This window comes from Cololabis saira, chromosome 2 (genome assembly GCF_033807715.1).
Source record: "Cololabis saira isolate AMF1-May2022 chromosome 2, fColSai1.1, whole genome shotgun sequence".
Classification (NCBI taxonomy): Eukaryota; Metazoa; Chordata; class Actinopteri; order Beloniformes; family Belonidae; genus Cololabis; species Cololabis saira.
Genome location: NC_084588.1, coordinates 43,041,244 through 43,062,542, shown reverse-complemented (window position 1 = coordinate 43,062,542; position 21,299 = coordinate 43,041,244). Strand labels below are relative to the sequence as shown.

The 21,299-nt window shown below is 37.6% G+C and overlaps 1 protein-coding gene across 1 annotated transcript in view; it reads right to left on the bottom strand.

The window, feature by feature from the left end:
* slc6a2 (solute carrier family 6 member 2) overlaps positions 1-19,523 on the bottom strand; it is a 28,196-nt gene extending 8,673 nt beyond the window's left edge. The window contains exons 1-11 of the mRNA XM_061745949.1: positions 19,404-19,523; positions 18,507-18,984; positions 16,979-17,110; positions 15,561-15,795; positions 8,144-8,282; positions 7,083-7,217; positions 6,344-6,447; positions 3,660-3,784; positions 3,305-3,417; positions 1,071-1,199; positions 257-356 (exon numbers count right to left, since the gene is read on the bottom strand). Of these exons, the coding sequence (XP_061601933.1) occupies positions 257-356; positions 1,071-1,199; positions 3,305-3,417; positions 3,660-3,784; positions 6,344-6,447; positions 7,083-7,217; positions 8,144-8,282; positions 15,561-15,795; positions 16,979-17,110; positions 18,507-18,801 (1,507 nt within the window). The 5' untranslated portion in view covers positions 18,802-18,984; positions 19,404-19,523. The remainder of the gene's footprint in view (positions 1-256; positions 357-1,070; positions 1,200-3,304; positions 3,418-3,659; positions 3,785-6,343; positions 6,448-7,082; positions 7,218-8,143; positions 8,283-15,560; positions 15,796-16,978; positions 17,111-18,506; positions 18,985-19,403) is intronic.
* Positions 19,524-21,299: the final 1,776 nt, after the last annotated feature.

Below are 21,299 nucleotides of genomic sequence, written 5' to 3'. Positions count from 1 at the left end.
TATATACTGTACCAGATATCCACATTTGTAACTAATTCTATTACTTTTGACTTCAGTTTTCAACTTGCATTGGTTTAATTTATTTACATTGGAACAAATTTGAGTGTTTTAACGGGTCAGGTTTTCATTTGACCAGTTTATTGTCATTTCTGATGTCAAGTTAAATGACTTTTGTTGTTAACACCAGCATGTAGTGGCTGCAGCAGTATAGGTGCTGCAGCATGTAGCGTAAAATCATTCATACTGAATTCCTTACCGTAAAACCATGACACTCCAATCGCCTCGATCAACACACCAAAGAGTATAGATGTCCCTGCTGCATACTTATCTAACAAGGTAAGAATATAGATTCCACCCTATGGAGGAGGAAAGGAAAGAAAATTAGATGCCTAACTTCATTTCCCCTATGTACATTTTCGCTCTTGAACACAAGTAGACCCTTGTGTGCCGTTAACCTGCAAGAATCTGCCACACTTTAAGTCATATAATGGACCGTCATGGACTTTGGGCTGATTTCACGCCATATTTGTAGGATGGTCTTCACATTATGCATGGCGATATTTCTTGCACAAGTGAGCATTTGTATTGTAAATTCTGTCTATATTGTCCATAAAAAGCCTGCACGCAGAAGGAAAACAATATTTTTTCACTAATGTTTTTGATTTATTCAGGAAAAGAAAAGAAAAGAAAGTGTGAATCAGTGACATGATGTTTTATAAATCTTTCTATCTCCAAACTTTACCTACGTGTAATGAGTAAAGTGTTTCCTTGCTGCCGAGTTCATTTGAATGAATACGGACCTTAGAGAAATTTAAATGTTGGCTTCTTGGACACAGCTTTAATTGAATTCTAAAATTAGAACAGTTCGTGCCACAGTGCTTATCCTGGTCATTTATATATTTGTTTTGGAGTGAGGTCATGAGACCTCTCATTCATCATGTTTACATACTGCCGAGCTTTCAGAACATTATTAAATCAAATGATTTCAAACCCACATTTATGACATTTATTTATGTTTATGAATGATATAAGTGGATAAATAAAACAACATTAGAAGAGCTGGTACTGACATTTGTGATGCAGAAGAGGGCAACGAGGAATGTTCCAAAGGCTGTGGCAAAGGTGAAGACCTTTCTGTTTCTCTTCAAAATCTGGAAGTCATCTGACAGGCCGGTGATGACTGCCTCCATGCCGCCCATCTGCGAGACACAAAGAGACACAGAGACTTTAACCGGGAGAGCATAACTTCACATACCAGGATTCAAATAAAACAGTCAGGAAGCTTTATTCAGTTAAAAGTGAGCGCAAGCTAAAAAGTTAGTTTTTTACCGTCACCTTTGGACTTACTGAGTGAAGGGTGTCAGTTGTGTTGAGATTTGGCAAAACATAACATATGTTCTTATAGTGTAAAGTTTCAGTTTAATTAACAAAAAAAGTTTGAGAAACAAATGTTGTGTAGAATAATTAGTTTTAAAATTCAGGCAATATGTAGTGCAGCTCCATCTTTGACCTGCCTGTCAAAGACACAGCTGCACTGCCAATTATTGCCTGTAAAGATGGAAAAATCAAGAAATGGAAAATATTCTCTGCTCAACAACACTTACAGTTATTTGGGCTTCTAGGACCTTATTTCCATGTCATGTTATTTATAGTAAACTTACATCACAACACCAGCGTCATCACAAACCCACAGGGATTTTCTATACTATTGTCTACACTATTATGGTATGTGTACAGTAAAGGTAGCCCTGTTTTCTAAGCTCTGGTCAGAAGTGAGGAAGCTTTCCCCTCATTACAGATAAACTGTTTTCTGCGTAAGCACGGGCGTGTCAAAGTGAGCCAAATTAAGAAACTAGTAAGGAAAGGGTTGAAGCCTTGAATTTACACTTTGTTTACATGAAGAATTTAAAAGGCTGATATCATCAACATGATATGTATGACTGAATACAGACCAAACTTTGGGCTAATCCACCCTGCAGTAGGGGAACAACAGTAGACAAACTGCTGGTATGAACTTATACCTCAGTAAAAGTTGTACTAAACATATATTCTTCGTAACAATGCAAAAATGAAAAATGAAATACCTGCATGAAGGAGGACAGAAAAAAACATTGCATGACATTTCCATGAAGCTTGGAGATAACTTTTTTTTTTCCAGGGTAGTTTTTCAACAGTACACAATAAACTCATTCTATGTGTCTAATCAGTTTCAGCAACTACAGATATTTTATATTTTATTTATGTTTTATAATGTACATTAAAATGATGTTGTAAATATTTATAATCCAATTCTTCTTTTTTAAATGGTAAAGATTTTTAGGGTTTTTACATCCACTTCTTTGAAGATGCTATTTCACTAATTCCGATATATCTTCATCTCCAGATATGTTAAGCAAAGATTGCAGATGTTTCAGATTTACATCCAGTATAATTATTCATAATTTCATATTTCCACTTGTTACATCTTGTGATCTCATCTTATTGTATTTCTTCCTACTTTACGCATCAAGTTTCAAATATAGATTTTCCTCAGTTTTATTAGTTTAATATACCAGGCTTTGTCTTTTATTAGACAACTAAAATCACATGTTAACCTGTAAAAATAACATAATGGAAATGTAATACAACTGATCACGCCTTTGTTGTAGATAATACTTATTTTTTTTTATTCTGCGTAACCAAACTGCAGTTACAGATATATCTGATAATGGATTTTTAATAATCAAATAAGCTGCAGCTGGGTCAGAGGAATCGGCCAATGGGAGAGGAAAACAACACTTGCTATAAAAAACTGAGACCACATATCTTTTGAAAGAAGTTTTGCTACGTTTATGATTCTTTAGTTTGACAAGATTTTCAACACTGCAGTCTTTGAATGCCTGCACTCACGTCAAGAAATATACTCTTTCCATTCTTTCTGTCTTAACCACAAAGCACAACTAGGCATTGCTTCCACTTGTGTTGACAGTGTTTAAATAGTAGACTCACACTGATTAGGGGGCTTGACAAAACATTCTGAACATTAATTAATATTCAAATAATGGATTAGTTCCCACACAAGCCCCACTGAATCTCAGTGCAATCAAAGATTTATATCGGATAGTTTAGTTTGTGTCCACTTGTCTTAAAGTATTAAACTTAAATTAAAACTGAGCTTACTTAAGCATCTTTTTTCAGTAATATTTAGTGATTTCAATGATTTTATTAACTCAGCTACCCTGGTATTATGTACTACCTCTTATGTGTTGAGGCTTTTATTTTCCTCACACATCACTGTTTGGACCCAAAAGTCAACGTTACTCACCGAGCTGTCAATGCCCAAAGTCAGCAACATGATGAAGAACACTATAGCCCAAAATGTTGAGCCGAATAGTGTAGAAATCGCCTCCGGGTAGATGATGAATACCAAACCTGCCCCTGTAGTACAACAAATGATTGACTTTCAAATGCACATCAATGATCAAATCTTCCATCACTGAACATAACCACTGTAAGTTTGATGGATAAGAGCCATCAATATGCAGCTTGAAGATAATCATATAGTGCCAAGCCAGACCTTTATAAGTATATATATATATATATATATATATATATATATATATATATATATATATATATATATATATATATATATTTGGATGTGGAAAACCATGACTCACCTTCTGTAGCCACATCTTCTATTTTTACATTATGTTTTTCTGCCATGTATCCAAGTACAGAGAAGATGGCAAACCCTGAGAAGAAACTGGTGACGCAGTTCACGGTGCTGGTCAAGATAGCATCCCTATGTGAAGAAAACACAAGCATGAGAAGTTGAAAAGCTCTTTGGATTTGGAACAGTTTGTTTTTGAATACATCATCTGATTTCTGTTGTACTATGGCCAAGGATTCGATTAGGATTAATCGGATATTAAACAGTTTCTGTGAAAAGTATTGAACTACTGCTAAAGTCAGTGCTGCTGTTTTTTAAGTAAAGTTAAATACATTTCGGAGTTAAAACAACCATAAGTCATAGGTAGACTGACTAGAGATGTTATGTCAACTATTCTCACAAGATGCAAAAGACAAATGAGCGACTGGATGAAGAGGCCTGCACAAATTGTCCTTTTTATACATTTTTGTACACATACATGGTTAAAATCCCTTCAGTTTGTCTTTAGGGACCCTATATACACTATCACTTAAACAAAATTACATTTTTCAGTCTTGTAGGAGGCTTAAAATAATTAATTTGGACATTGTTTCATTGCCACTTTACCGTCTAATAATAGACCAACGGCTGTTTAAAATGCCCCGTATGACATATTTCAAATGTTTCATGGATTGATATTCAGGCAAACCCTTTTGATGAAGCGGAAGGTTTTGTTCTCTCTCCCTGGTTGGTGGTTTCATCTGTAATTAGAGTTCTGGTCTGTGGCTATTGACAGAATGAATAAGGTCAACTTGACCCGAGCCTCCTCCTGGGCTTAGGGAGCACAAACCTCTTAATGAACCATTTCCTTCCATTTGACATCCTTTCTTTCTTTTTTCTTTTTTGTATTGTGCTGTGAACTTTTTTTTAAATGTCTCTTGCTTTACTTACTGATTATTCAGGTCACTACACAAACACATAAACATAATTGGACAAATTACCATCAAGGTCAAGAAAAAAACAAAGCCTTGGTGCCTTTGTGAGACAACGAAGATGCCAAGATAGTGATCATTTTTAAATAGGCAGTTTCATTTGATTTTAAGTATATCTTTCACTATATATTCAAGTTGGAATTCATTTTTAACCCTGTTTTTGAAAACAAAAAATCTTTTCTGTAAATAAATATATACATTATTCAAAATTCTAAGAAATGCTATAAATGAAACTAAATAAAACTTAAAAGATAAGTTATTTTTGTAAAAAAGAGTTAATTAAAAAAAAAAATCCTCAAATTTAGTTAATTGAAAATAAATGTCACGGTAGATTTTGAAGCGTGTACCGGTAAGCACATGGTCTGTTTGCCACTTTGCGGCGAGTTTCATGTTTTCTTACTGATTGCAGCAGCAGCACACCAATTATCCAACAGTACCAGTGATGCTCCTCTAGACTGCTGTTTTTAACTAGGCCTGTGTTGAAAAAATCGATTTCCCAATTCTAAATCGATTCTCATATTAATTCCTAAAAATCGATTCATGTCTAAAGATCGATTTTTTTAAATTTTTTTTTACATTACAACTTTTGGTTATTTTTTTGTTTATCCCCAAAAAAGTAATGTTTTGTTGGACACGAAAATAACTGGTGCCATGTTTTTGCCTTTAAATATGTTTAAAAGTATGAAAACCTTAAAGTGTTAGGTTATAATTGCATAAATTGTCTATATTTCATTACTTTATACACTGTCTTGGGGTTACATTTGCAAAAAATGCTAAAAACTAAATTCTCAAAAATTTAAAAACCAAATTAGACCGAAAATGGAACAAATAAAAACGGAATGTGGGAAAAATTAAAACCGATTTCATCCGTCTCTGTTTGCTGCCCTGGATCTGTTTGGTAATTCTGACCCACATGATGTTTCTGAAAGCAGTTCTATCAGCATTCTGGGAGCTGATTGGTCCTTACAGCATCATTAGCTGCCAATACTTGCTGTTTAATCTCAATATAATACTAGTAGTAATATTTTGCATAACTACAGTCATATAATTCATGCAACAGCTCAAAAAACAATTTTAATAAAACTAACCCAAATCAATATCGGAATCGAATCGAATCGGATCGAATCAAATCTTGATAATCAATTCTGAATCTTAAGAATCGGAATCGAATCGATTCTTGACATTTGAATCGATCCCCAGCCCTATTTTTAACCTTCTTTTAATTTGCTAATTTAAATTGCTAAAAAAAAGGTTAAATCTTCCCACTTGGCTGCAGTGCATGCGTAATACTAATTGAAAAGACCAAGTGATCCAGTCTGGCATTGGAGGCAATACAAGGAGGGACACTATTGCCACCAGGTAAACTTGGACATGTTGTATTTTATAACATGAACCACTGTTAAGACTTGGCATTCCAACAGGATATGTTCTGCCTCTTATTAATGCCACCACAACCTATTAATGAACAAAAGGATATGTAAAGTTCACAATCTCATGCCCGTTTTCTTTTGAGGAAGAGCAGCTCCACTACAAAGCAGCCAACATGCAGCCGTCGGCTGTTATCTGGCAATCCTTCCTGGCCTGTACTTTATCTGTCCTCATTCAGTCTGACATTGGCGTGTGATGGACAGATTAGTATCACCTCTGCTGTATTATCCAATTACAAAATAAAAAGCGGAGGCTGCTTGGAAACAGCGGGATCCATAGAGTATAACCTTACCTGTAGCAGTTGTTGTCAAACTTGTTATAGCTGGCAAAAGCAATGAGCACACCAAATCCTGCTCCCAAGGAGTAGAAGATTTGGGTGGCAGCATCAATCCACACCTACAGTAGTACAAACATAACAGAGAAAAAGAAAACTTATGAACTTCCCCATCTGAAATGGATCAACATGAAAGTACCCCACATCCTTAGAGATCGAATTTCTAGTATTTCATGAATGATTACTGGACAGTTTTATCCAGCTACATTGTTTTCTTGGGGAGATATATATCCCCATTTACTCATACAGTACATGTTTATCAGCACATACAGTAACTGCTGGTTCTTGTTTGCAAAACATGTAAGTTACATGTTTTGCAATATTTTTCCAAAGCTTGCACATTCTGTGTATACATACAGAGAGGGAGTCACCAGTGGAATCTAGCATTTACCTCCCATAACATGCAACACTCCCTCATGCAGATTAATGCTCTCTAAATCTATCCAAACACTAATACTTCTCATAATATCCAAGATAGACCAAAAAGACTGCTCATCTTCTCCCGCTTTATCCGTTCCCGGGTCGCGGGAACGGATCCAGTCCAAAAAGACTGGACTTCACAAATTTAAAAGAAATAACAGACATCAAATGAAACAAAATTAAAGATGTGTCCAGCAAAGAAGAGTACTTTAAGAAGATTTTAAACTAGTAATACAGTGTATGTCACTCCCAATCATGGGGTGCAGCTGCTTCTGACCTCTAGGTTGTTGAGTCGCTTGAAGTCGATGTGGAGGTAAGCTCGTATGCCATCCATAGACCCTGTAAGAGTTATGCCCCGGATGAGCAACACAAACAAGACGACGTAGGGCATGGTAGCTGTGATGTACACCACCTGAATACACACAGAGAACAAACAGATAAATCACATTTCACCCCCGGCCACTGAGACATTCTTTCAATAAACAGATATGGATCATTGTTGACATTGTATACAAAGAAAGGAAACCAGCGTGCTTGCTTTGCTTGTGATTTATCGAGCTTTTAAAGATATTTATGCAGTTTCATACACAGAAGAAGGCGATGATATATTGACAGAATCGTAAAATCTAAGTGTTAGTACTTTCACTCAAGTCATTTCTTTGTTTGATAGGAGAGAGGAGTCTGCCAAAAAGCCACCAATAATCTTCCTATGGCCTCAGATCTCACTGCTGCATTTGATACAGTTGATTACAACATTCTGTTACTGAGGCTTGAACATGTTCTGAAACCACATTGTCCACATTATTATCTTATCATATGCCAGAGTTGGCTATGGTGTTCCACAGGGTTTTGTACTTGTGCCACTTATTTTCACGTTCTCTCTCTCTCTCTTTAAAAAAATGGATGACTGCTAATTTTCTGTTAAACTCACATAAGATTGAATTTGTTGTCTTTGCACCTTAGAAGTTGTTTCTTTTTGGTAACTCTGGATGTCATCTATTGTGAGGAATCTGTGATTTGTCATCTAAATCACACAAATCATGTTTTTGAGCAACCTTTTTCGCACAACCTTTTTAGCACCCCAATTTCCCCTCTGGGGATCAATAAAGGACTATCTTATCTTATCTTATCTACCTTTGCTACAAACATGACAAAAATATGGACATTCTTAACTTGGTGTGATGCAGAAAAACTAGTCCGTGAGTTTGTTGTTTCACCTTTAGACAACTGCAATTCTGTATTAACTCTGACTTCAAATTATTCTACAGATATTAACTGGCATAATATGATCGCAGTTCAAGAAAACCACTGCTGCTATTTGGTGACCCAGGTTTGTACCTTCCCCGAAGACTTGACGCCTTTCCACAAGCTGAAGTACAGGATGAAAACCACCACAACCAAGCACAGAGACAAGTCCCAGCGAGGTAGGCCCAAGTCGTCGATGCCTCTACTTTCATGGAGATGCAGCACACCGCGTCTGTATGAAGACAAACATATAACATATTGTACTGTACATGTATTTCATTATCTTGACTCCATGATTATTTTTGACATAGTTTCTCTTTATACACAACAGCAGGTTATGTGAAAATAGCTAAATGATTTCAGGTTGCTGCCTCCTAAATAGCAGGAATAGAGATAGTCAGATTAAGATCAAGAAATCTTCAGAGATCAGGAAACCTTTCTTAAGGAACTGCTTCTGAGACTGCCAGATAGACAAATAAAATTGGATTCAGTTTAATACAAAGATCATATCAAGAGCAAAAATCTCAAATATGATTAACTAAACATCAGGATAAAGGTCTGCTGACTTTCCCGAGCGAGGAACATTGAGTCTTTGCAGTAGGAATATCCAAGTATTATCTTCATTTTGTTTATTTCTTTTGTGTGAAACTTTAACAGAGGGAAGTAACCATGTTTTTTCCTTTTAATATCAAACCATGTGTGTCATATTTATGTGCTTTTTAAGTAATGTGTGAATGTGTGCATTCATAGCGTACATGTGAATTTGAGCTTTCTATCTGATGAAATGTGAGTGCATGGCATGTAGCTGAACAGACCCGCCCAGAACCATGGGATTCTTCTAAAAACATGTATGAACGAGAGGTGAAAATGAGAGAAGACAGTTTCTTAAAACCGTGACGACAAGCCCTCCACCCTTATCCAACGCTATCAGGATGTTGCTTCCACATCACCTCGGCTTATCACTGCAATGTGAAATAACCTTCAACAAGTGCATTTCAATGTTATTAAAATGAATGTGTACATTAACCATGCTTTATCTAAAGTAAACATTATGAATGTGAAGTGAAAGTGATGTGTAGTTGACAACTTTCAAAGATGCTGTTCAGCAGTATGGCCTTTTTATGCAGAATATGCTGCTTTTTTTGAGCCAAACATGGTGTCAGATCTGGATAAGCAATGAAAAACTCAAGTGCTTTATGATATATAAACATATATTTTAAAGGGAGATAAATGGTGTTGTTTTGTTTTCCATATCTAAATATTATTTCTGGCCGCAAGCTCTTAAATGTCTATGGTTAATTCATATTTTTTGAAAAAAAAATGCTCTGCAGCTCATTTAAAACATGCATAATGCATTCCTCCCTGATGACCTTTGATATTATTCAGATAATATCTCTTCTACAAAAGGATCTGGTACCATTTTGTGTTTTAAACGCTCGCTAATTAATCTGGATATAGTTTTGCAGCTGTTACTAACTAAATTTAGTGTTTTTTCAGGTGGAAAATTTGGAGAAAAGCTCAGAGCACAGGGGTTAAAACATTTAATTCCATTTGTTTAAAGGCAACTAAAATAAAGATTACAATTTCAGCTTTTTGGGGACGGGTTACTTATAGCAACAGTTTATTAATGAATTATTAAAATAAATATTAATCATAAAGGGGTGAGAGTAGCCTTCTCAGTTGTGCCATTACACAGATGGATGGATGCTTTCCTAAAGCGGTTTTTGGGATTAAAAACATACAGACTGCTACTTTCAGGCGTCGCTAACTTAATCAGTTGCCTATTGAGATTGTTTTATTTCTTTTAATTTTATGCCAATCTTTCAACATTTAAGGGACTCAGAAATTACACTAATGAACTACCATAAAAGTAGCAAAATTCAGCTCTACAAGCAACATTTTGAGCTTATATGAAAGGTATGTCCAAGCAATACAGACTGAATGAAGGAATGTCTCTGCAGTCCGAATTTACTTTGAAAAATGTAAATAATCTTGTGCTCTCAGAAAGGTTTCCGTAAAGCAACAGATCAACAGTCTCTGGTTTCAGTCTCAAATTGTAATGCAAAATGTTGTCGTCATGAGAACTCGTTCCAGTGAGGACTCACGGAGGGGAAACGTGAAATCAAAAACAATGATAGATGACACCAAATGTTTAAAATCCTCAGCTGTTGTGTCTGAACTGAAAAGCACTGGGAGGGAGTTGAGCTTTAGTAGCACATCCATATCCTGCAGTTAAACATTAAAACGCTCCATGTTATCTTCACATTTTCCTAAATATTTTCTTGAAAAAAGATTTAATTTAGCCGGCATGTGATGTTGTGGGTTGATAAAACAGCGGGACTGGGTTTAGATCAGATACTCAGGCTGCTTACACAACAGCTCAAAAGGGAAAAAAAAAATCCAAGGAGCATGCTAAGTGATGTGTGTTCATACGCAGACTCCGTGGGGAAAGAAGGATCTGTGAAACTCCTCAGCATTTATTTGTCTTTCGCTGATAATAAGATTCAAAGCTATACGGTCCACGGGGAAGAAGATAGTCGTGTGCAGACTTGGCTTTATCCAGGAAAGACATTTAGAAAGAGGTGTGACCTGTAGGTTTCTGGTTAGTCTTATGTTGCAATGCCCCAAGGTTTTCCTTGTTCATCTGATAGCATTGATGATACACTTCCAGTAAATGTACACGAGAACATCAGTCCAGGTCCCTGTGGCCCAGTTACTCTAAACACATTTAGTCTTATCATCACTCAGAAAGCTGGTTGTCCTGGCACCCTTACACTCACTCTTTCCATTAAGTGTTCTGTGTACTTGAGGCTGGAACAGTATTTCATGCAGCCAGCTCTGAATGTTGGTTACAACACAAGAAACAGGCCATGCAAAAATAAATAAATAAAAAGGCTACAGACCTGAGAAAAATAAGAGAGCTCCACAATTCTGCCTAATTTTAGCAGATCTAGTCAACCAATGACATATCTCTCTCTCATTGATATTATGAAAGGGACTATTTTATCATAGATTTTAAATTGTGTGTCCAGTTGAACTGAAGTGTTAATGTTAAAATCAGGGTGATATATTGAGTTTAGTAAACCCCGGCATAAAATAAGATCATTAGAGAAGGCCAAAGGACAATTCAAATGAAGACATGATGAAATGAATTGGCATCAAATTCATATAGGAAGGAAATATTTATGGTATTGGCTCATCTCATACCCCCAGTTAGACTTATCAAAATATCCTAATTAAATAAGAAACGTTATCATATTTCACAGATTCCGCCCCTTGCGTTGTCAGTTTAAAAGTAAGTGATTTATGCATGTTACCGCAAAAAGATTTATATTTTAAAATTCCAGTTTAGAGTGGTTTGAATTTTACTCCTGAAACAGATCAACTGCAGATAACTGGAGACCCTGGTGCAAATATGATACATGTTTAATGAAATCTGCAAAGAAGAGCCAGTTAAGGCCACCAATCCTAATCTAATACGATCTATTTATCGGTCTTTTCATCGATCAGTTCAGTAAGCATGTTTGTCAATGCAGAATTGACCTCGGGTTACTCAATATCTAAAGCACAAACTATTGTTAACAGATGTATGAATTGGAAAGTGTATGTATTGGGAAGTGCACAAAGGCAAAGGCCAGAAACGATGTTGGATGAAAACTATCACGCAGCAGTGATCCTTTTATCCACATGGCTCATCATCAGCACTGCTTTGAAATGACATTTTTACTCACCCTGCTGGTGTACCCAGAGGTGTAAGCTGAATATTTACAACACAGGGAAGAAGCCATATATCAACTCTGAAGTGGAAATGTGGACGTCTCGGGGCACAAGATCATCTGAGATTGACAAAAACGCCATGAAGAAATGTTCTGTGCTCAAATAAGATCATGTTTCAACTTGGTTTTGGGAAAAATAAGAGGCGTTTTGTTCTACTCGGGAAAAATGAGAAAGACTGTCCAAGATATAATGAGTAAAAGGTGAAACAGTGTGTGGTGGCGTCCGTCTGCATCCGTATCCACGGCGTGGGTGTCTTACATATGTCAAGTGTATGATGGAGTGTTAAAGAGAAATCTTCTGCCATCAGGGCAGCATCTTTTGTTGGGAGGTTGAAACTTATTTCAGGAAAGTTTATAAAGAAGAAGGAGATGATCACAGACTTATGGGCATCTTGTCATCGATAAGAATGGACACAGATTTGTCAGGACGAACTTTAAAAAAAGTACTGTTGAGAAAATGATGTAACACAAAAGTTTGCTACACTCAAATTCTAGATTTGTTTAGTTTCTATATGTAATAACAAGAAATCATTTTGTGTCTTCACCAACCAGCTAAGTCAAAGTTCAAACTCATGAACATTTTACATTTTTAACCGTTTTCTCCATTTCAGAATATTTTTTTTTCAAATTGTGCAGATATTTTCCACCTTCTGTAATCTGACAGAAAGAAAAACATTCTGGCAACAGACACCAGTGCGCTTCAGCTACAAACATTTGCGGTATATAGATCCTGTGGATAAAGGAGTTCCTCTTACAAAAGCACTAAAACAAAACAGATTATATTTTAAATAATATAAATAATATAAATTATAACTTTGGAATTTGGGGTGAAAAAAAGTTTTCAAAAGTTGAAGGGCGAAAACCTAGCGAAATCTGTGGCTTCATGAACTGTAGTGTCTTTAAGTAATGACGTCTTCATCATGTTGTTTTGTTCTTTAAAGTTAATAGACGTCATTAAGTGAATCGGAAGTTTCGCATTTGTACGTTTCTTCTGTCTCTGGTTAACGTATCATTTGCGTGACAGCACTGCTGCCTTTGGCAGAGGGCATGTTTTTGCCAGTTGTCACAGACTCCCTTTCACTTGACATCTTCCAAACAAGCTTTTTTGTCCGACTTCCAGAGTTTTTTTTTCTTTCTGCACAATGACTCAGCTAAAGTAACTTTGGACTCCCGTCCTGGTTTTATCTTGCGACTCCCATCATGGCGCTATGACACATCAATAATTGGCTAAAGAAAACTGAAAATGTTTCTTTTTGCCAATTTAAGAACTGTCACAACACCAATGACTCAAAATTGACTTTTTTTTTTTAATGCAGTAAGTGATTTAGTTTTTGTTGTTTTGTTTCATTTTCTTTAAAATTGGCACTAATAATTTTTACATCAGAGTTGTATGAAGGATTTTTGTTTGACGTTACGATTTTACCAGGTATATTCAAACAAAAAACGTGAAAAAGCTACTGTAATCATTATTTTGTATTATATATGTGTATGAATACATTAAATACATGTTTTCTTTTTTGTTTTGTTATGAACTTAGCTTTTTATTTTAATTTCCAGCTCACTGGAATGTTTGATGAATTCTCTTATTTCAGCCTCTGATGCACTTAGTACACAATCGCTGCCCAATAAACACCAGAGAAGACACACTTACTGGCTGATTTAAGAGCTGAACTCAGCTCAGCTGGAATCGATTGGATTATACCTGACTTCAAATGAGCTAGATTGGGTTGGAGCACGACTGGGCTGAACTGGAATCTATCTAATTGGGCTGCAATGAACTTTTTTGCTTTGTAAAGCACCTTCAGAATAGCTACTGTGCAAATAAATTCAATTGAATTGAACTGTCAAATATATAAGAAATCAGTTAAAGCTGAGCGACAGTAAATATTACAAAAACTGCTGCGTGGTAAACGCTACATAGATCTGTTTTGCAATTGCATTTGCTTTCATGGGAAATGATACGTTACTGCTTAGTTGACAAAATCCCTCTGAAACTCTATATCTGTTTGCACCAGAAACATAAAATACCAAGAGCTAACAGCCTTGTCGTGGTAACTGGTTGCACACGGACACGGACTCCCTGCTAGAGATGCCTCACATACTGTGCATGACATCTATAATGGCCCAGCTAGACCTGAGTAGCAACAATGTTATATGCTGATTTAACAACCCGAACATGTAAAAAGTAATCCGTCAGGTCAGATGTGAAGGAATATGCATTTTTAAGTTTGTTGTAGTGGTCAGCTTTGTTGGATATGAGGCCTATGCTGTGTACAGTGCTAGGAATGGCTTGTGGATGTGGAAGAGTGTAAGATGTGAAGCATCTGAACTGTTGACTCAGTTGGCCTCCCTCATGCTGTGCCTTGGCATTGCTCCTGTGCTCAAAGCTAGCTGTGAGCAGGAGGATTTATTGTCTCCTACAGCGTCAAACTCTATGAAAGATCTTTTAAAAGTAGTCTTTTCTTGTCAGTCTGTCTATGTTGATGTACCGTTTTCAATTTTCTTCAATCATTCTGTAAAAATAAATGGGAATATAATTAAAATATAAATTTTCAGTCACAGTTTTTGAGTGTTATTGCATTTCTTTGGTGTAGATCTGTGATCGTTCAAAGACCAAAAGATTTCATACGAAGACTGACCTCCTCATGGTGAATAAAATCAGCTTGGATCCCTACGACGTTGCAGATTCTGAATTTTATGAAAGATTTTTATGAAAGATTGAAAAAAAACTAGGGAGTGTTTAAAGAAATGCGCAATACTGGACTGAATCATCCGAATGGGAGCGAGGGTTTCGACATCTCGGTTACAGGGAGTTCATGTATGCTCTGTGCGTCATGCTAAGCATGTGTCCCTCGCATTGTCCAAGTCGTTTCACAGACTTCCTCTGGGTTGCACAGTCAGTCTTCACAGAACCTGAGGAAGAATTGGCTGTCTTTGAAGTATAAACAGATGGAACTCTATTCATACCCTTCAAAGAGTGCATTTGAACTTTGTACAGTATGTATACACCTTTTGTGGTGTACTTATGGCTAGGAAAATACTCACATTTCAGTTATCGGTCGTCTCTGCCACATTGATAGTGGTTCACTTCTTTTAAAGCATGAGATGTGAGTACTATTCTCATCACTTCTGCATAACGCAAGGTGGATCCATGCGGCTTATACAAAGGTGCAGCTATTCTGTGGATTTCCACCGCTCGGGGCGCTCTAACCGGAATTAGAATCAAAACTAAGACTAAATAAATGCACAGAAGAATACACTACTTCTTCTTTAGCAGATAGAAGTAGGTAGAAGCAGATTTCAAACAGATAAATAGATAAATAAATACCGGTTATTTTCTCTTGGTTCTGTCCCGTGTTAAAAGACACTGTTAGGAAAGGATCTATTTAGGTACAAACATGTACATCATTTACAGTTCAAAATCCTTCTGTACATGTAGTAAATATCTAATCTAACAACATAAATATCTGCGGCTAAATATCTTTTTATTTTTTTAGATAGAGCGGATGCGGCTTATACGCAGGTGCAGCTTATAGTCCAGAAAATACGGTATACACACACTACACACTTAAAGATAGAAAATTTTAGCTTTGTTATCATCAGAACAGAGTTGTATTAAAAGAGGAAAGATTATAAACTCTCATGTTTCTTCAAACTTGACTTTTTGGTCAGTTACATACAGTAGTCGACTGCCTGACTTCTGATAACACATATGTTTTAAAGACATCACTTACTCATAGTACTCTGCTGCCGGGGTGATCTTGTATTTGGCATAAGTGCCGTTGCCCAGGACAGACCCGTTGATGGCCGTGGGGTCGGTACAGTTGGGACTGTTCCAGGGGTTGCCACATTTGAGCCACGGCAGTTCGCTGGTCATGGAGGAGAACAGGTAGTGGAGGGACCAGGCGATGATGACGTTGTAGTAGAAGCCGACATACAGGGCTATGATGATCACCGTGTAGCCGACTCCTGCAGAAGAAGTTTGAAAAATGATCTCAAAGTGTTTTACTGTCTGCTGAAAGTCCGTACGTGCAGATAGGTGCCACACCTAGATACTGAGATAACTGCAGATGGACTTAACAATAAAATAAAGTTCCAATAAAATCAATACCCATGAAACAGCAGTGGAAGTAAATCATGAATATTGTGTATGAAAGTAATGGAAATTCATCATTCTCATGAGCTACGCCTGTTTTTTATCCTCAGAGGATGCATCTACAAGTGTTACCTGATCAGCCTTTCAAAAGTTGTTCTTATTCAGGCATCTACAAGGATGGATAATGTCCATCATTTTGACCTTTTTTGAGGGGGGAGGGTAAGTTCTGGGAGGTGTTATTCTATCTCCACAGGAATGTGATGTCCTCACATGAAACAGAGAAGCCCATAAACCCTTCACCCTGTCGTTCTATGCAGGATAAAAACAAACCCGCCTTAGCGCTGAGGCCAACAAAAGCAGTGGCTGGTGATGGTTCAATGGATACCTCACCGACGGCATCTGAAACTATGCTTTATTTGATTTCCTCGCTGGGATGATGAGCACGGCTAAACGTGTTTTTGCTGGTCTGAGGTGTGAGTTATTTTACACAGAAGTTGTCATAACATTGATGGTTTGTTGAACGATCTACTCCGTCGTCTCAAAGGATCAGTTTAAAGTTTACTCAACATATACCAAGATCATGTTTAATTTTATTTTTATTTTCCCCCCACTGTGTTACCGATACAGTCACCTGACTGATTTTCAGTGGAAATGAGCATGAATAAGATTTAAAAGCTTTCGTCTCGCTCATATGAACTCTACATGTGCGTAAACATACGCAGGGGTTTAAGGTTGCTAGTACAATCAAAACAATTAAAAGAAAAAGGCAGAGAGAGAGAGATGGATGAAAGAGCCACTGTGACAGAGTTTAGTTGCAAATGGCTCTTACGAACCTCTGAGATGGAAAGAAAAAGAACAAAGGGATGAAACTGAAGGGCAAGACGCTTAGGAAGCCAAGGAAAAAATAAAAAAATAAAGGCATGATTGATCTTTAAGTAGCTCAGTTTAAGAGGTTACAAAGAGACTGAGGTGGACAGACATGTAAGTTCAAGTGTGTGTACTCGCGGATGGAAGTGCAGTGTGTGCGGCTGCGCTGGTGTCTGCGTTACACATCACCTTTAAAGACGGGGCATATTTTCCAAACCGTCGCTGCCCCTTCCCTGTTGTACTGGCCCAAGGCAAGCTCCATATAGAAGAGCGGCATCCCCGCAATTACCAGGAACAGAATATAGGGGATCAAAAAGGCACCTGGAGGGACAGAAAATGATCACATTCAGATATGTTTTCCCATTTATTCACTACTTGTTGTAAGTTGTATCTTTTTTTATTAGACTATGTTGCAAGTTGTGAAAGGAAAATATCAAAATATGTGTTTGATACTGAAATCTGAGCCGCACAAGACAAAAATACCCTCGAAACAAAGACGGAAACAGGAGTGGCAGGCGACTGGATATTCTCGGAAAGACAGCAAACTGCAACATCCTAGCAGGGAGGCTCAGAGCTATTTATGTGCGGGGACTGAGAAACACCTCCACCAAAGAGGAAGGAACCTCTCTTGACATTGTCTATCAGAAATGACACATTATCCACAGTGATGAATACGTTTTGCTGAGGGCCAGGTTGATTGACAGGCCAGTGGGGGAGCGTGCCGACCACCGAGAGCACGGAGCACAACATGATGGTTTCTGTCATGTGAATGGAAACACAGGCACACCTTCCAGTGAGCACTCTGTTGTCAGGGATGTTAAAGGTACAAGAAAGAAAGAAAACACACAGTTTTAAACAATCCTTTGTTGGTTCAACCACACAGATGTTTTTTTTTACATGCTTCACTACGCTCACTGTTCAGTAGTTTTGTAGTAGTGAGTAATGTGCAAAAATGAGCACATTCCCACTAGAGCAGCCAGATGAACCATACATGTATCATTTTCACCAGAATGATTTATACAGATTTTTCAGTTTCTTAACAGTTAGATTTTTCTCATTATTTACTAAACGTTCTTGTGACAAGGCAAGAAAGTCCTTTTTAAAACAAAGTAACCTGTTCTCCAGAGACTTTTCTCCACTTCTGAAACATAAAAACAAACTATTATTTTATGCCTGACCGTGAACCTGAGTGAAAATACATATTCAACTGTCTCCAGAAAGAAAAAGAAAAGAAAAAACTGTCTGTGTGGTTGGTTATCTTCTCACTTTTCATGATTATCTGGCAAATTATACAGTTCAGTTGTGCGTGCTTTTAGAAACATTAGGTATTTCCTTCATCATGAAGGCTAATTAGTGTTCGCTATCTATACACCTGGGAAAATTAAAGGAGATTAAAAGAGCTAAAATTAGTGCAAAGGCCACAGTTATCATCAAACTTTAAAGTCTAAAATAACCTTGCTCTTGTGGATATAGAAGGGAATTTTAACTGAAAAGTAATAACTGAAACTTAATAAATGAAAGAAGACACTGACAATGAATAAGTATAACTTCAGATTGTTTTAAATGCAGTTAGCTCATCAGACATCTTTTTATTCTCATACCATTTGGAGGATTTAACAGCAGAAACTAACTGCGCCTCTTCGGTGACCTGTTCGGGATGTAAAAGCATCTCACGCGCACTTGAATCAGGAAACAAAAAAACAAACACTTCACTCACCTCCTCCATTTTTGTAGCACAGATAAGGAAATCTCCAAACATTGGCCAGGTCCACGGCGAAGCCAATAACCGACAGGAGAAAGTCTATTTTCTTGCCCCACGTTTCTCGCTCGCCGTCGGACCCCGGCGGACCCGGCGCGCCGTGGCCGGGGGTGGGAACCACGGAGGAGCTGGTGTACTGGACCCCATTCTGGTCCTTCACCAGGATCAGCTCCACTTCTTTCTTCTCCACATTGCACTGCTTCAGCGGGGCGACCGACGAGAGCTTGTGCTCGGGCAGAACCTGGATGTTCATCTCTCCGGCGCGCTCTCGCGGCCCCTGCGGGTTCTGGCGCAGCCTCAGCCGGTGGTCTGTGGTTTGTCTGGTCTGGTCTGTGCTGGTCTGTGCTGGTCTGAGGGTCGCTGCCCCCCCTGATCACAGCTCTAATATCTAATTGTTCTCCGCCGTGACCACTGATGACACCCCCGCATACATTATCTGGAGAGGAGGGAAGACACACAGAGAGTTTTTGGAGAGGTTTGGTGTTTGTGCGTAAAGTTCTAGTAAAGTTAACGCACGTCGGGAGAAGTGCTGAATAATAGATGACATAATCCCTTCCTACAACTGTCAAGACTTATTGTCTGTGTGGTTTTAATTCAAGCGTAGCATTAAGGTTAAACACTTCAATAGTCTGATGTAAAGCAAAATTAGGAGTCAAGTGAAAAAGGCTGCTATAAGAGCCAATTCCACTACGTCACCATACGCACTGAGCGCAACTATGCGCGCTCAATAATCAAACAACTTGGCTCATTAAAAAAATAGTCATAAGGATTCTGATTTAGCAAATGGCTAATTGAGTATGACTTAGTTGTTTAAAGCAATTGAAATCTCCGGAATGAAAAGGCTCTTTGTCGTACTTGGAAAAGTTAGGGGCAGCGCTCCATGGACCGATGCTGCTGTTGTCCGGATGCGTCTGAGGGAAGACTGCCCATTCTGAAGGAACTTTGAGACTCGCCTCCTCAAGCAGAGACAATAAAAAAAATGCGAGCTTTTAAATCAGTTTCCTCTCTCTCCTCCACGTGATATTTTATAATTGAGCACTTTCTCTCCAGTTTCATTTCGACTTACTTGGCATGATCACTTCTTTTTTTTCTTCCCTTTTTTTGTCTTTAAGTGCAAGTTCCCATGATCATTAGATAAACATCTACCTCTGACTGTACAGTAAAATAAGGATTTTTACTGGAATGGAAGAACAAATCACGTGACACTTGTTTTTTCCTCATTCAAAAAATCTGCAAAAAAAAAGTACAATTAAATGATTTTATGTGAAATTGTCCTTTTAAAGTGAATTTAAAAATGACTTTTCTGTGTAATGATATTCATTGTTCATTAATTGCTATAAAATCAGCTAACCTTCAGGTTCTTGAATTTAACCAATAGCAAAACTTTTTTTGCCCCTTTTTTTCTGTTTTAATTTGAACTTCTCTGTTTCTTCTCTGCGCTAAACATATTGAATTACAGTTTTCTAAGAAGCCGTAAAAGCTTTGTGTTCCATGCGTAATTCAATTTTACAGCAGTTTTTGCCAGGGGCAATGATTTCTATTAGATATGGTTGATCAGTTCATCCCATTAAAGTCAATGAATGTTCTCTTTGCTCTCCAGTGCTTGTTTTATAAAGCCCTAATAGGACTGCTTTTGGGCATTTTGTTTGTAGAGATTGAATAACTGCAGTGAGAGTAAAGCTAACGACCAGGTAACAAGAAATGATCATGTGTTATTACTGTTGTTTTCTTTTAAGTCTTATTATTCTGCACTGTTTTGTACTGTGAGACACATTTTAATATACCCAATCTATGCAATTTGTTTAATGTTGCTTATGTACACAGGCAATAGGAGTTCAAATAGATACTTGAAGTTATTGTTACTGTCTTTTTTGTCTTACTCCTCAACATGTGGGTTCTTCATATTCAAGGACATGAGTAACATCCAGTAGCTTATTCAGTTCAATGGAAGTTGTCTTCTTGGACATTTTACCTTACAAGTACATATCGGAGGCGAGACACTGAGAATGATCCACATCAAGCAGCATCGGGAACCGTAACCTTGACCGTGAGGATGCACTGCTTTGGATCCCTTGCTCTGGTTGTGAATAGCTCTTTCTTGAGACCTCACTTTTGTCTTTCGCTTAAGGTTTCGGCTCTGCCGTGTCAACCTTAAGAATCTAATGAGGGACGACACAGACTCTGAGCAGCCAAATGTGAAACCTGTGGTTTTAACCTGAACATTTTTTCGGGGTCACAGCAAAGATCCGTTTCCTTTCTGTGTTTTTGCTCCTGCATCTGTGCACGAGGATGCATTTATGAAGGGTTGCAGAGCTGTAACATTCTCAGTGATACTTCATGAAGAGACTACATGCTGACATTAACAAACGCTAATCCCTTTCTGATCAGTTACTGGTGCTGGGGTGGTGCTGCATCCAGTTCAGTTCAGATCTGATTAATCTTTAGAACTGCGTTATTAAACATTTGAAAGAGACGTCATATGAAAAAAAAACAAAAATTCTGAGCTTGATAACATTTATACTTGTCACTCTGAACTAAAATATCCAGAAAAACATTCACTTTTTTATCTCAGAGGAGGGCCAGTTGGCGCAACAGACAGAAAGAAAAACATTCTTCTTTTATTTTGTAGTTAGGTCTTCCAAATGCTCACACATATATTCATAATGCTGAAAATAATAAGTGACACGGATAAACAGAAGGTCTCCCAAAGGCACTGCCCCTTCTCCAGCAACAGTGCAGTAACTCCTAAAC